The following is a 14,379-nucleotide window of genomic DNA, read 5'->3' on the forward strand; positions in this document are numbered from 1 at the left end:
TGATCTTGAAGGTCCTGTCAATGAGCGTTTAACCAGCCCTATTTTGTAGCAAAGGGGTGTAAAGCTTAAAAATTGGTAAGCAAGCCCGTGAAGGTCTTTTTGCGGTATACGGTGGTGACAGGGAATTGTGAGGATTTGTTGTTTAATAGCACATCAAGAAAAGGAAGAACCTGTTCACTCTCCCTCTCCATAGTGAAATGAATATTAGGATGTTGATTGTTAATGAAATTAAAGAAAAGGTCAGCATCCCGTTCCGAGTTGAAAAAGCAAAAAGTGTCGCCCACATAACAACGGTAGAATAAAACCTGGGAATCCCTATGCTGTTCCAACCAGATCTTCTCGTGGTGACCCATGAAAAGATTAACAAGAACGGGGGCTAGGGGGGAACCCATGGTTACACCATCAACTTGATCGTAATAGTGTGCCCTTGAAAATGAAATGGGTTTCAGCAGTGGCAAATAGGAAAAGTCTTTTCAGGTCAGAAGTGCCTAGTTTGATGTCAGCGTTGCCTTCGGTAATGTAGTCGACCGCCAGGTCTATACATTCACTCAAAGGAATGTTGGTAAACAAACTTTCCACATCAAAGGAAACCATAAACTTCCCCTCCATGGATAAGCCATTAATTTCACGAATAAAAGTGAACGTGTCTGAAGCAACATGTTCAGAGGGAACGACACTTTTTGCCTTTTCAAGCTCAGCATCCCGTTCCGAGTTGAAACACCCTCCTCTCCCCGAGCAAAATCTAAGCAAACATTACAGGTCTCTGAGCAATCCCCGACGACGTAAAATTCCTAAAAGCTCTACAACAAGTACTTATAATCGGAGAACTTTATGTTATTTCTTCAAGTGCTAGGTTTGGGTCTTATTTTTTGAAGGGGCGAATGGGTCTTTCTTTTTTGGAATGTTTATAAAGAGATGTAAGAAGGGTAACCCTTCTACCAAGGACAACCGTTCTTAATATAAATGGGTACTTGTTAATACTTTCAGGTACAGTACTGACCTTACATTAAAAATCAATTTGTTAACATAATATACAGATTTGTGACGATAGGCATTACTTATACAATAGAATAACATACATAATAATGACATCGTCTAACAACTATATAACAATATCAGATACATACGTGCAAAAAAAGGTTTGCAAGACAGGGACAAATTAACTGACCTTGAGTAGTTGTGGGCTTGAAACTGGTTTCTCTCAAATATTCATCGCGTCCTTGAGCTTAACTAGGAACTTGATGTGGCACATGTTGTGGCGGCGTCCAGGATATTAGGACTCCGCAGAGCTTGAATGTTGCCACCCCACTGACGCCACCTGGTGTTTGTGATAATTCTTAATATGTGGCAAATAAAAGAGAGAGATGATGATGATGATGATGATGATGATGATGATGATGATGATGATGGTTGTGGTGTTGGTGTTGGTTATAGTGATGAGATATTTTGTCGTAAAACAAATGCTTGGAAATCGATACAAAACGTGTGTCTAGATGCAGGAATAAGAGACGCTCTACATGAACTTTAACAAAATACCAAGACATAAATTGAGCTGAAACGTGCAATCTTTATTGTCATGAACCTTGTCATCACTTTGCTTAGGTTACAATTTTTATTAATTTAAGTTAAGTTGTTATCAGTCTGTCTCTTAAGAAGTGAGATCATGGCTCGGCGCATAGGTTTCATTCTGAAACAATAAATGATTGGGTTACAAAGTGAATTCAGCATAAGAGAAGAATGCACAAGAGGGCGAAAGGTATTAAGCCATCGCGGGTCCCAATTGAACGTTAGACCAAGATTTATAAAAAATCCTGGTAAAAGAGACAATACAACAAAACCTATTATAATGCCAGTTGTTTTCCAGGCTTTCTTTTCCTTCAAAAATCGCTCTGCGTCTTCTCCAGCAGGAATCTGTTCTGTTCGGATTTGCCTTTCATGGCGCCTTGTGACAATATACACAGAAGCATGACAATACACGATTACTAATACACAAGTAACTGTTAAGAATTGGAGAACGGTAGAATGAAGCGAAGTAATTATTAACATTTTGAATAGGGTATAAACCCCGGCTAGACACCAAGTAAATGTTATAGCTATAGTTAAGCGGAATTTGGTTACAATGGTGTAGTATCGCAACGAATATTTAAGTGCGATGTAACGCTCAACGCTGATTACTCCTAGATGAAAAGTAGAAGTTAGAACAGAAAGAAATCTTAACGGAGAAACAATCTTGTTCACGAAGGTGCAGTATGTTGTCACGGAACCACCAGCAATGGCGAAGATTTCTGCTGCGATGGAGGCTGGGAGAGTGGTAGTCCCCATAAGCAGATCTGTTCCCGCCAAAGAGGCTAACAGTATGTTGCTCATGCTCTGAAGTCTGTGTCTTGTCTTAACGGCCACTATGACCAACGCGTTCATGAAAATGACGAAAGGGCAGCTGAACGTGTTCAGAATTATCGAGGCCACGGTTATTGAGAGGTTCATCGTAAGGAACTTCTCTTCATCTTGGAATCGGCGACAGTATTCACTTTGAAGTGTCACTGTTGAGTTGATAGCGTCCATGGAGGTGTTCTGGTAAACTGACATGGTCTTTAGAATCGGAGGAGTTCCCAAGCGTCTTGTGTTGGCCTTTGAAAGTTTGTTGCGATTTTTAAAAGTCGGGAGGCAAACTGTCTGCTCTTATAGCACTAAACAAATTGTAATGCAAATCGGCGGCAAAGCTTAACGGATGTGTCTCTATGAAAGTTTGAAGAACTTGAGCGCACGGCATCGAATCAGGGATTTATTAGTCTTAAGAGTGGTATTAAAAAACTCTCCATTAAAAAAAATGTAACTAACGACTATTGAACGCAGCACGAAAGCGTTGCCTCTCGCATGCCAGTGTTTAGTCAAAGAGAGATGTGACTCTACTTTAATTAAAGTCTTGACCTTTAGAGAAAACACCCATTGTTGGATTGGTATCATTCAAAATGTTGTCTATAACTGTATTATTTTGTCCTTTTTTGACAATATAACCTATGAATTTATTTTTTTCTTCATCTCGATAATCTTTTGTTAATCTGAACTTGAGAAAAAAATGAATCCGGTAGAAAGTATCGTTGTCTTTGTTCTTTATAAAACAATGAAATCAACGGAAAGTCCTTAACAAAGAAGACACCTATTGTTGCATTGATGTCAATCAAAATGTTGCCTATAACCTTAATTTTTTGTCATTTTTGTACAACTTACAAAATTATTTTTGCTTCACTTCGATAATCCTTTGTTAATCCTAACTTGAGAAAATAATATATCAGAAAGTATCATTGTCTTAGTTCTTAATAAAAGAAATGACATCAATACGAAAATTTGTCAGTTATTCTCTAGAACAGTCACAGCTTTTCAAGACCTTTAAAGTCGACTGAAAGCTGAGCATACAGCTTGCTTTTGTCCAACATGGCTTTAGAGCGCGCAAAAGTCCATAAGGGTGATTCTTCCAGATATTGTTTTTTTTTTCTTTAGAAGATCAAGTCTTATTTAAGTTGAAAATAGAATTTACCCAAGATTATCTTGATAATGATCAGTATACATCAGTTTTCCGTCTTCAAATCTGCGTAATGGCCAGGCTGAGATTGATGACCACCATATCAATACCGCAAAAGTTAGGAGTTTCGCCTGATCAAAAATTGTACGAGGGCCGCTATTTTTTTACAGTATTTTTATGCAATGATGTTCGAGTAAGTCAGAAAATGCTGACTATATAACTATTTCCCTATGTTACATGTTAATAAAACAAATTACCTGAAAAGTCAACAAGCTGAACCTTCTATCTGTCATGTTTTCTCTTTGGAAAATCTATTATAATTTAAGTTAAAAGTCCATTTTCTCGAGATTACGATGAGTATCTGTTTTTACCAAAATCTGAATGGAACTATTCTCCACTACACTGAATAAATTAAAGACAATGGCATGGCTGAAATCAGTTTCCATACAATATCGGAAGTTCGCCTGGTCAAATAGAAGACTTACCATGGTTTTAGGCAGTAAAGGTTACTCTGTTGATATTTATTTCTCATTTTTTTTCGGAGCTACATAAGCTCATTTGTATTTTTTTTAAATGGACTTAAATTTCATTTAGGCCATCCCAATAAAATGTTTCGTTTCCCATCGCTCCGTCTTTTGTGATGATGGGTCGGTCGGTCGGGCAAAAAAAAAAAAAAAAAAAAAGAAAAAACACTTGGGTTCCAGAGAAGGCCGGGCTGCTAAGTAAGAAAGCCTGATTAGAAAGTCAACTCGAAAACGTGGTCTTTTCGTTCGTTATTCCTTATCAAATGTCTAAACAGTCTTTAAATAACGTAGTATCGATGTTTATTAAAGACAAAGACATCATATACCAATCGTTGTTAATAAAACAAGATCGTGTGCTTGTAAATTGAAGTACTTGCTTCTTTAACTAGTGAATCTGGAAATTTTTTTTTTTTTTTTTTTACTTTTCGAAAAAAATGGGTCGGTCGGGCGATGGGAAACGAAACATTTTATTGGGATGGCCTTAAGCCTATGTTAAAAAAACAAATGTTTATTAATGTTCGAATGAGTACGTTTGTTGTGTGTGTTATGTTTAGTACTGTTGGCTTGAAATAAATCTTCATAATTCTCGCTTGTTCTAGGTTTATGAGTGCAACTTTCCCAGACACTTGTAAAGCAGCACAAGTAAGGTACTGTTTCTGAAAACACAAGAAAAGAAGATAGAGTGGGCAGGCATAATTCCCACCTGTTTCTTTCTATTCTATTATCTCTAGAGACACAATCAAGTTTGGGGCCCACATACATATTTCAGGTTTAACAATAAATTGAAAGAAGAAAATAAACAAGCAAACAAGTTAAAACCGTGTCGTTATATTCCATATTCGATACTGGGCGCACTTCTCCCCACTCCAAAATGAAAATTATTTCGATTCCTTTTAATTTATGATGTAAATTACAAAGAATCTTACGCCGATAATTGAGGCAGTGTCGCTTGTAGGAGGATTAGCTCAAGGTTTAAATTTTATCTCCAACCTTAAGTAAATCAAATTCTCCAAAATGACGAATTTACAATGTAATTTTTGGACTCAATAGCTTTGGCATTATTTTTTAGTAGTGCGTGACAGTAGCGTTACTGTCGTGACAGGGTGAAAACCAGCAATAGATACTTGGAAATGCTATTTTCGGCCTTTTTCATTCAATGTTTGTATACATTTGCTGCCTGTTTTAGTATCCTTTTTTCTTGTTTTCTCGTTAGTAGATGTTCTAATCTTTAGGGAATAAAGGAAATTTGCCTAAGACAGAAGGATAGAAAATATATTTCGTGCAGAATGTAATTTGATTAAGCCAATATTTCCACGTCTATAAATACTTCAGGCAGTTGAATGACTGTTTTCTTCTTCTTTTCAATGAGAACCACTTTCAAATTAATACATGAAAAATAACATAACAATCAGACTTTCAAAGACGTGACATTGTGCATCCAAGCCGCGATAAAATTTAATTAAAACAACATGCACAGTACATCCTATTTAATACATAGTGTCTAGATACCCGGCAGCCGGGAAGTGTTTTCAAAATACTACATACCCGGCAGTCTGAAATTATTCTAGAATTTCCACGGAAAAACCAATCCAATCCTCCTCAAAACTATAGATCTTTGCTTAGAAATGCCAAGCGATTTCAATTATAGTTTTGGCTTTGTGTTTGAGGAAATTTTCGAGCTTGGGCATACTACAAAATCTTGATTCTTCGACACTTAGAAAAAATTCGTACTCTGACTCCGGTGTCAACTCTTATAGAATAATTTCTACAAAAACTGAAAATGAAACCCTGCGAGAGTATTCGATATTTGCTGAGAAATGCGAAGCGATTCTAAATAATGTTTTGCTTTTGTTGTGGATGAATTCTCTTGGCTTCGGCATACTATAAAATCCTCGACTCACGGGCACGGTTGTTCAAAAGACTAGATACCCGGCAGTCAAAAATTCATGAATAATCAATACATTCAATATCCACAAAAATGATCATTGAAACCTAGCTCCCGAGAGTATTTAAGTATTTCAATTTTCGGTCGGAAACACCAAGCGAGTTTTTACAATGTCAGTTTGGTTTTGCACAAATTGTACGAACTTTATGTGACTCACGGGCACGATTTTTCAAAGACTACATACCCGGCAGTCAAAAATGCTTCCCGTTTTTCCATCAAAATTCCATTTGAACCTGCTGAGATTCTGATGAGATGTCGGTGTAGAAATACCAAGCGATTTTCCAACTTAAGGCCTCAACAATTTCCTCGGCAAAGTAGTACAAAATAGCTACAAAACGCTTGAGCGTTCGGTGACGAAAGTCCGCCACCGATGTAACTTCCGGTGTGACACTTTAGTGGCGTGACAAAGGTGGCACGTGGTGTTGGTTTTCGCGCCAAAACGAACTCGGCGTTGGAAGCGACGAAGTTCTTCTGTGGGCTAAACGGCTTAGCGTTGGAAGCGACGAAGCTCTCGGTTAAATAGAAATACAAAGCGTTCCTCTATATATAGTCACTCAAGTAGATTTTTTCAAATTCAGGGGATTTGTCCCCTCAGTGAGGAGACCACTCTCAGATCAGTTCGCAACGTGTGCCTAATAGCGTTGAGGTTCTGTTGATCTAGGTCTGGGTCCTACTGGACCTAGTAACTAATAAGGGTATCCCTTTTTAGGACACACCGGAAGTTACATCGGTGGCGGACTTTCGTCTCCGAACGCTCAAGCGTTTTGTAGCTATTTTGTACTACTTTGCCGAGGCAATTGTTGAGGCCTTAAGTTGGAAAATCGCTTGGTATTTCTACACCGACATCTCATCAGAATCTCAGCAGGTTCAAATGGAATTTTGATGGAAAAACGGTAAGCATTTTTGACTGCCGGGTATGTAGTCTTTGAAAAATCGTGCCCGTGAGTCACATAAAGTTCGTACAATTTGTGCAAAACCAAACTGACATTGTAAAAACTCGCTTGGTATTTCCGACCGAAAATTGAAATACTTAAATACTCTCGGGAGCTAGGTTTCAATGATCATTTTTGTGGATATTGAATGTATTGATTATTCATGAATTTTTGACTGCCGGGGGTCTAGACTTTTGAACAACCGTGCCCGTGAGTCGAGGATTTTATAGTACGCCGAAGCCAAGAGAATTCGTCCACAACAAAAGCAAAACATTATTTAGAATCGCTTCGCATTTCTCAGCAAATATCGAATACTCTCGCAGGGTTTCAACTTCAGTTTTTGTAGAAATTATTCTATAAGAGTTGACACCGGAGTCAGAGTACGAATTTTTTCTAAGTGTCGAAGAATCAAGATTTTGTAGTATGCCCAAGCTCGAAAATTTCCTCAAACACAAAGCCAAAACTATAATTGAAATCGCTTGGCATTTCTAAGCAAAGATCTATAGTTTTGAGGAGGATTGGATTGGTTTTTCCGTGGAAATTCTAGAATAATTTCAGACTGCCGGGTATGTAGTATTTTGAAAACACTTCCCGGCTGCCGGGTATCTAGACACTATGTATTTAATAACATTTATTTATTCAAAGTTTCCATTTTGAAGTCCATTTTTTTAATTGATAGCTTTACCCATCTTGCCCGGGGTAGTCAATCGATAAAAATTGATATCGGAAAATCAATCGATAAATCGATATCTATCGATAAATTGATTTTAAATGATATCGATTGTATCGGTCAATCGATAAAAATCGATACTCACACGCCGACGAAGTGTTAATTTTATCGATTTTATCGGATTCATCGATCGTTATCGGAATCGATAAAAATCATCCTCTTTCCGTTGAGGGAGCGTTTGATTGTAACTATTTGAATGTAAATTTCATGTGGCGGAGGAGTACAGAACATGAACTCTACTGACTCTACAAACGGAAACCACGCAGCGAAGAAAAATGACCTCTATCTAGTCACTTCCTAGACCACAATCAACACGACTCTATTTAATACATAATGCCTCCATATAAAATAGAACCCTCAGAAAGAAGTCAGAAGTAAATAAGGTCAAAAGACCGAATAAAATCATATAACGGCAAATGTGCAAATGTCACGAACGTAGGAGTCATGTAGGCCTGTGGCGTAACCTCTATTTATTTACTATCTAAAGCGGATTTCAAATTCGACACACGCTGAGTATTACTAACAGCCTGTAGAAAAGATGTAGTAATTTTTACCGATTAACGAACAGGGAAGTTGTTACAGTGGAACCCCGATATAGCGATATGCCAAGGGGGCAATAAAATTATATCGTTATATCGAGGAATCGTTATATCAGGGTTCCGTCCCATACATTTTACTATTGCCGGGACATAACATATTCATCGTTATATCGGGAATATCGTTATATCGAAGATCGTTATATCGGGGTTCCACTGTATAAGTGTTTCTGCGAGCTTTTTAAGAGGAAATCCGCCAGGACTTCGAGTAGTTATTGGAAAAAATTATGTACCAAAACTATTTACACCTGATTGCAAGCTTTTGTGTTACTGCTTCAAATATCTTATCGAAAGAAATCTTTTCTAACAACACCACACATCGAAAACACATTTCGAAGTTCCGCTGAATTCCACTGAATCGCTATAAAGATGTAAGCTTTTGCCCATAGCTTGTGAACTTTAAATATCATTTTCTCAGACTCGGATAAGAAATTGTTGTACCAGAATTATTTCCACCTTATTGCAAACTTTTTTGTTACTGCTTCAAATATCTTATCAAAAGAAATCTTTTCTAACAACACCACACATCGAAAACACATTTTGAAGTTCCGCTGAATTCCACTGAATCGCTTAAGACGAATTTACAAAATGGCTACACGTGAGATTTTTCCTATACCTTGTGAACTTTGAAATTCATTTTCTCAGACTCTGATAAGAAATTGTTGTTGGTGTTATCACGGATAATTACTTACATCTTTACCTTTTATTAAGGGTAGGAAATAACGCAATAGGATTTAAATTATTCTGGAAATTGATTTTTGTCCAACTTTAATAAATATTACTCGACTTCCTAGTGGATTCCGTCTTAATATCTTTTGGTGTTTTTCATTCGAAAATTGGTACGATAATTTAGTTTCGATAAATTCGATATTTATCGATAAAATCGATAGCCCTGATTGAAAAATCGATAATTATCGATTACTCACAACGAAATCTTTTATCGATTTTTATCGATTTTTGAAAAAATTAATCGATTTTTATCGATTGTTATCGAATGTTATCGATTCTCGATATTATCGATTGACTACCCCGGGATCTTGTGATAAATTCCATTCAAGTTCCAACCGATACTGTACATTGTCAATGTTTTACTGAAGTCTTCAAAAGTGTCTTATTAACCACATCTTTGCGACAGGCGACTTTGACGGCCAACTGTGTGGAAATGAAAATCGCCACACTTCTTGCTAAATAAAAAAAATAGTTTTAAAGTGGAGTCCGCCTCAAAAAATGTACCGCCAGATCACACCGCTATTTGTTAGAACCAGCAAGGCGTCTAGTTTGCCACAAAAACATTGCGTGACATGAATGACGTTACCTCTTTTATTTACAAAAATAGCTTCAACTTGTCAAAGCAACTACAGTTTCACAATGGTGAATATTAGTACTTTGCCATTAAGCTTTTTTTCTCTGTCCTCCCGCCGAAGCAAAAAAGAGGACCTGATTCCAGATCAGCCCAAAAATCGACCCAGTGTTCCTTCGCTATTTGTTAGAACCAGCAAGGCGTCTAGTTTGCCACAAAAACATTGCGTGACATGAATGACGTTACCTCTTTTATTTACAAAAATAGCTTCAACTTGTCAAAGCAACTACAGTTTCACAATGGTGAATATTAGTACTTTGCCATTAAGCTTTTTTTCTCTGTCCTCCCGCCGAAGCAAAAAAGAGGACCTGATTCCAGATCAGCCCAAAAATCGACCCAGTGTTCCTTCAACGATTTACAGTCAAAACTGAAATGAAACCGATTGCGACATTCGTCCCCGTAGCGGTTTTGTAGCAGGTCCAGGCTATCCCCGACGTTTTTGGCCGACAGGAGACTATCGACCACGACGCCCAAAGGGTAAAACACGAATCGTCTTTGTGGCCGATTAAAAAGACGTTTTTTTAAGCCTCGCTTCCGTTTTTTTTTAATTCAAATTTTAAGGGAAAAAGTTTAAGTATCATAACATTTTTAAAGAAATCGTTGTAAAAAGAAACGTTCGTTTTTCTCGTATAATCTTAACGTATCAATGTCATGTGATATTCAAGAGCTAGTGATGTAACAAGGTGATGACCTCTTTTTAGCTCTTCCTTTTATAATCAGCTGCGCGCTAAGCTTACGGAAGAATTATTAGTAATGACAAATACACTATCGGCCTAAGCTACTTCTTAGCGCTTTTTTTGTCAAACTGAATTGCACTTTACATGCCAAAGAGTCATTATTTTCTGTCTTGTTTCTATAGAAATTTAAGACTGAATTCTGCCATATCAGTGAAAACAATGAGAAGCGACTACCTGTATCATTTAATTCAGCTGTCAAGAAACAAAGCTCGCCTAAATTTGTTTACCAAATGATGAATCCGCCCACTGGCCGCAAAGTTTTTATTAGTGTAATTTGATTTGTAGGATTTACCCAAGGCTTGTGTTGCGGTTAACCTTTCAGTCATTTATTCAACCACCCTCATCACCAAGACATTTTGATCACTAAACAATAGTCAACTATCGCCAACAACGACAATTAAACGACATTTATTGTAATTTTCATTCGCTCAAAGTACAGTTGTCGTAACCTTCGGAAGATGGAGGTATCAAAAACGATTGGTTGATGAATCATACTACCCTTGGTCCCAGGGTCTTTCAGGAGTTGAAATCCAGATGTAGGCTTAAATTAAAGACCCTGGGGAGGAGGGATGATCTGATTATGAGGGGGCGGGGGAAAGCTAAGAGGGTAGCCTGGGTAATCTCCCGTGCTGCGGGAAGTAAGCCCGCGATTCGACCCTTTCTGAAGAGTTCATTTCTTGGAGAAAAAAAAAATAGAATTAGTAGCTTATATTTAGTATTTGTTATCTTTTACTGTAAGTATTTCTAGGGGTTGTATTTTGTCGTTCTTTTCTTTTTACTTTTCATTTACACACGACCCCACAAACTCACCATTTCTGTTACTGTCATTACTGTTACTGTTACTGTTCCTGATACCGTTACTGTTGCCGTAACTGGTACTGATACTAATTACTATCGAAACCACAGGCAGCCCAAGCTCTCTATCAGATTACCTTTGGACGTGACTCTTGTTTATATGCGGTGTTGTGTTACAAAGACTCGATTTTTAGGGTTTGTATGGGAACGGAACGGTTTTGCTTTAAAAGTAAAAAAAATCGTATATTGTGTGAATAAAATCGACTTACCCTGATTTGTGTTTCATTCTTTGTTGTTTTCCAGCTTCTCAGGTCGATCTAACGCGATTTCGGCGAGTTATCGTAATTTTTTATTCACAAAATATACGATTTTTATACCTCTAAAGCAAAACCGTTCCGTTCCCATACAAACCCTTATAAATCGAATCTTTGTAACACAACACCGCATATAAGGAAGATTCACGTCCAAAGTGAAACTAAATGTGATATTAAAGCAAGAATCAAATAGGACGGTTCCCCCCGAAAACAGACACATTTTATAGAGATCATCTAAAATATGGCACGAAAAATTAATAGGCTGAGAAGTTAACAAGGGGATAAACAATTAATTCCTATTTCAGGGACGGCGGAGCATTTTTCCAAGTGGGGGGGCTGACTAGTGACTTAAAGTGGGGGGGCTGAAAAGACTCTTCTCTTAGTAAGTCTTTATTTTTTCGTAAATCCTGGGGGGGGGGGGGCTAAAGCCCCCCCAGCTCCGCCGTCCCTGTATTTTCTTTTTTTCTTTTTTCTTCTTTATGCAACAACATTATTGCCATTAGGTGTATATGAAAAGCGATACCTTACTATACAATAACTGAGAGAATCCTCGTGCGCTTATTGTTCGAGAGCTACAGTCGATGGGAGAATAGAGTATGGACCACTAAAATGACGTAACCGGTAACGCAACGTAAAGCAAATTTCGAAAAACCTTGAGAAATTGTCGCCACTTTTCCAAAACCAAAATTGTGAAATGTCAACTGGAACATTAAGGGTGTGAAATTTTCTACAAATATATTTCCTATTTTCCACAGCTTTTGGGGAAAAAATGCGATCGTACGTGCGCGCGACTTCGCGCTGATTTTCCATTTAATTCGCCGTCAATTTTATTGTATAAAACAAATAGAACACATTTTTCTATAGACCATAGAGATGAAGCCATAAAATGCCCAAAACTTTGCAATGCAACCACTCGCCTAAAGGCTCGTGGTTTCACTTGGGTTTTAAACATTTTATGACGTTATTTCTATGGTCTACGAGTCTACAAGAGGGCAAACCATGGGAAAATGTGGCCAATTTGCTAATCTTACCGAGGTAGAGTAAAAGAAAAGGCTCCCCTTTTTCACTCGCAGCCGGTGATAAAAAAGGTCTAGGTTAGGTGGTCCTTTTGTATGTGGATACCAACATATCACCCTAATGGTAGAGGTCCCGCAATCAAGAAAAGTTACGACGCGAGTTTATTTATTTATTTAATTATTTATTTATTTACTTATCTTTTTTGTGAATGGTTATTTCGCTCTTTAAACAACACTTGTTATACTACTTTATTACCGTTCTTTCCCAACACAGATGCATTAAAGACAACTAATGTATTGGATTTACAATGTTGCTTTTATTGAAATCCATCAGTCTACATCACTTTTGTTGTGAGTACTTAAACGCCCACAGCGTCAAGAAATACTAAGGTAAAAAGTGGTCGGAGCCGTTTTAACTTATACTTCCGCTTCGGCTCTTCCACAACAGCAGCACTTACAGCAGCACTTTTTACACCCACAACCTACATCTGCTACATCTCGATTAAAGCGACCAAGAGTGGCTCGAGGAACATGGCTTGGGTCTGGTTGCAAATGGATCTCCACACCTGCTCTGCATCTTTTCATGGTATCTACCTTTTTGTCCTTCATCTTTTTAGCAAGTCGGGAATCCACTGAAGTTCCAAGGGCTCCTTGATAGTGACAAAGATAACACTGTTATATCTGTCAGAGGTCAAGGCTGTACATCGAAAAGAGCCTTACTAATGTACGTGTAAGCCTGTACCCATGATCAGCAACCTTTCGAGCTAATAAAGCCAAATTATAATACTCACAGGAAAGTTTAACACTTTTTTTAGCACTACTTCTAAATGTAATACTTAAATGTTTGTTTTTTTCGTTTAATGTCAAATGGTTTTATTCCTCTTAAGTGTACGCAGTTCAGTAAGATGAAAGATCATTACTAACCTGGAAGCAGTTTCTCTACCTCCATCATGACCTGTATCACTTGTGAACAGTCCACTACCTTGTAATAGTAGAGAGACGTCATGTAAGCTGAGCTGTTGGTCGTTGTTGAAAGAAGAGTGCGGGTTTCTTCTTTTTCAAAACCATGGCCTTCAAGATCTGCCTTTTTCAACATTTTCAACATTTCAGCATTGGTAGTTGTAAAATCGGAGTTGTAGACCCTCAGGTTTATAGATTCTTTGGTATTTCCATCTGTAGACAACAGCGGCATTTCATCAGTACAGTTACATCGCTTTGCCAATACCTTTGCACACTACCACAACGTATACATTTTACACTAATTATAAGGTGGATGTACACAGGCTATTTGCGCTTTAAAAATCACAACAAGTACACGAAAACTTTCACTATACTTTCAGAGTAAAGATTAAAACCGCACTTTTCCCGAATCCTTGGGGACTTACCGATCGCAGTGGAAAGTGCGAGAAGACCCACGATCACTGCAGTCATATGGCGAAACATGTTGATTAGTTTCGTTTTCTCCTTGTCGGCAAACGTAGCAGGTGATGTGCTAAAAAGTATTTGATGCAAAGAACGACAATGACATGAATTTATAGAGCAGCAACTAATTATGCCAGTCAGTTACGTTGAACCACGCGACAAATATTGATATTTACATAAAGAACGCGAAATACTTCTCGCACACCGAATTCTACTGAACTACCGCTGTGTTCTTATTAAGATTTAGGCAGTTTGTTTATAAGTAAGAAAAAACTAAAACAATAAGGTTAAGAGATTGTCTTGAGAAAATGAAAAACAAACCTGGAATAATTATAGATCACAGGTCGTTGATTCTGCAGTAGTATGGTCTTCGTTATAGTAACGGATTGAGAGTCTATATCTTTGACAAAGTTTATTACCGTTTTGTTTAAAATCTGCGAAAATAGTTCTGCCCAAGTTGTCAACTTGCAATTTATAAGAAAAATATA

The 14,379-nt window shown here is 37.6% G+C and overlaps 1 protein-coding gene across 1 annotated transcript; it reads right to left on the reverse strand.

Annotated features, from left to right (window-relative positions):
* Window positions 1–12,886: 12,886 nt before the first annotated feature.
* LOC144646269 (uncharacterized) lies at window positions 12,887–13,951 on the reverse strand. The gene is made up of 3 exons (XM_078505804.1): window positions 13,855–13,951; window positions 13,394–13,642; window positions 12,887–13,119 (listed from the first exon to the last, which is right to left on the reverse strand). Exons 1-3 carry the CDS (start codon window positions 13,910–13,912, stop codon window positions 12,887–12,889), a joined length of 540 nt encoding a protein of 179 aa, XP_078361930.1. The 5' UTR covers window positions 13,913–13,951.
* Window positions 13,952–14,379: the final 428 nt, after the last annotated feature.

The sequence above is a fragment of the Oculina patagonica genome, chromosome 1 (genome assembly GCF_052425735.1).
Source record: "Oculina patagonica isolate OP01 chromosome 1, crgOcupat, whole genome shotgun sequence".
NCBI classification, from domain to species: Eukaryota; Metazoa; Cnidaria; class Anthozoa; order Scleractinia; family Oculinidae; genus Oculina; species Oculina patagonica.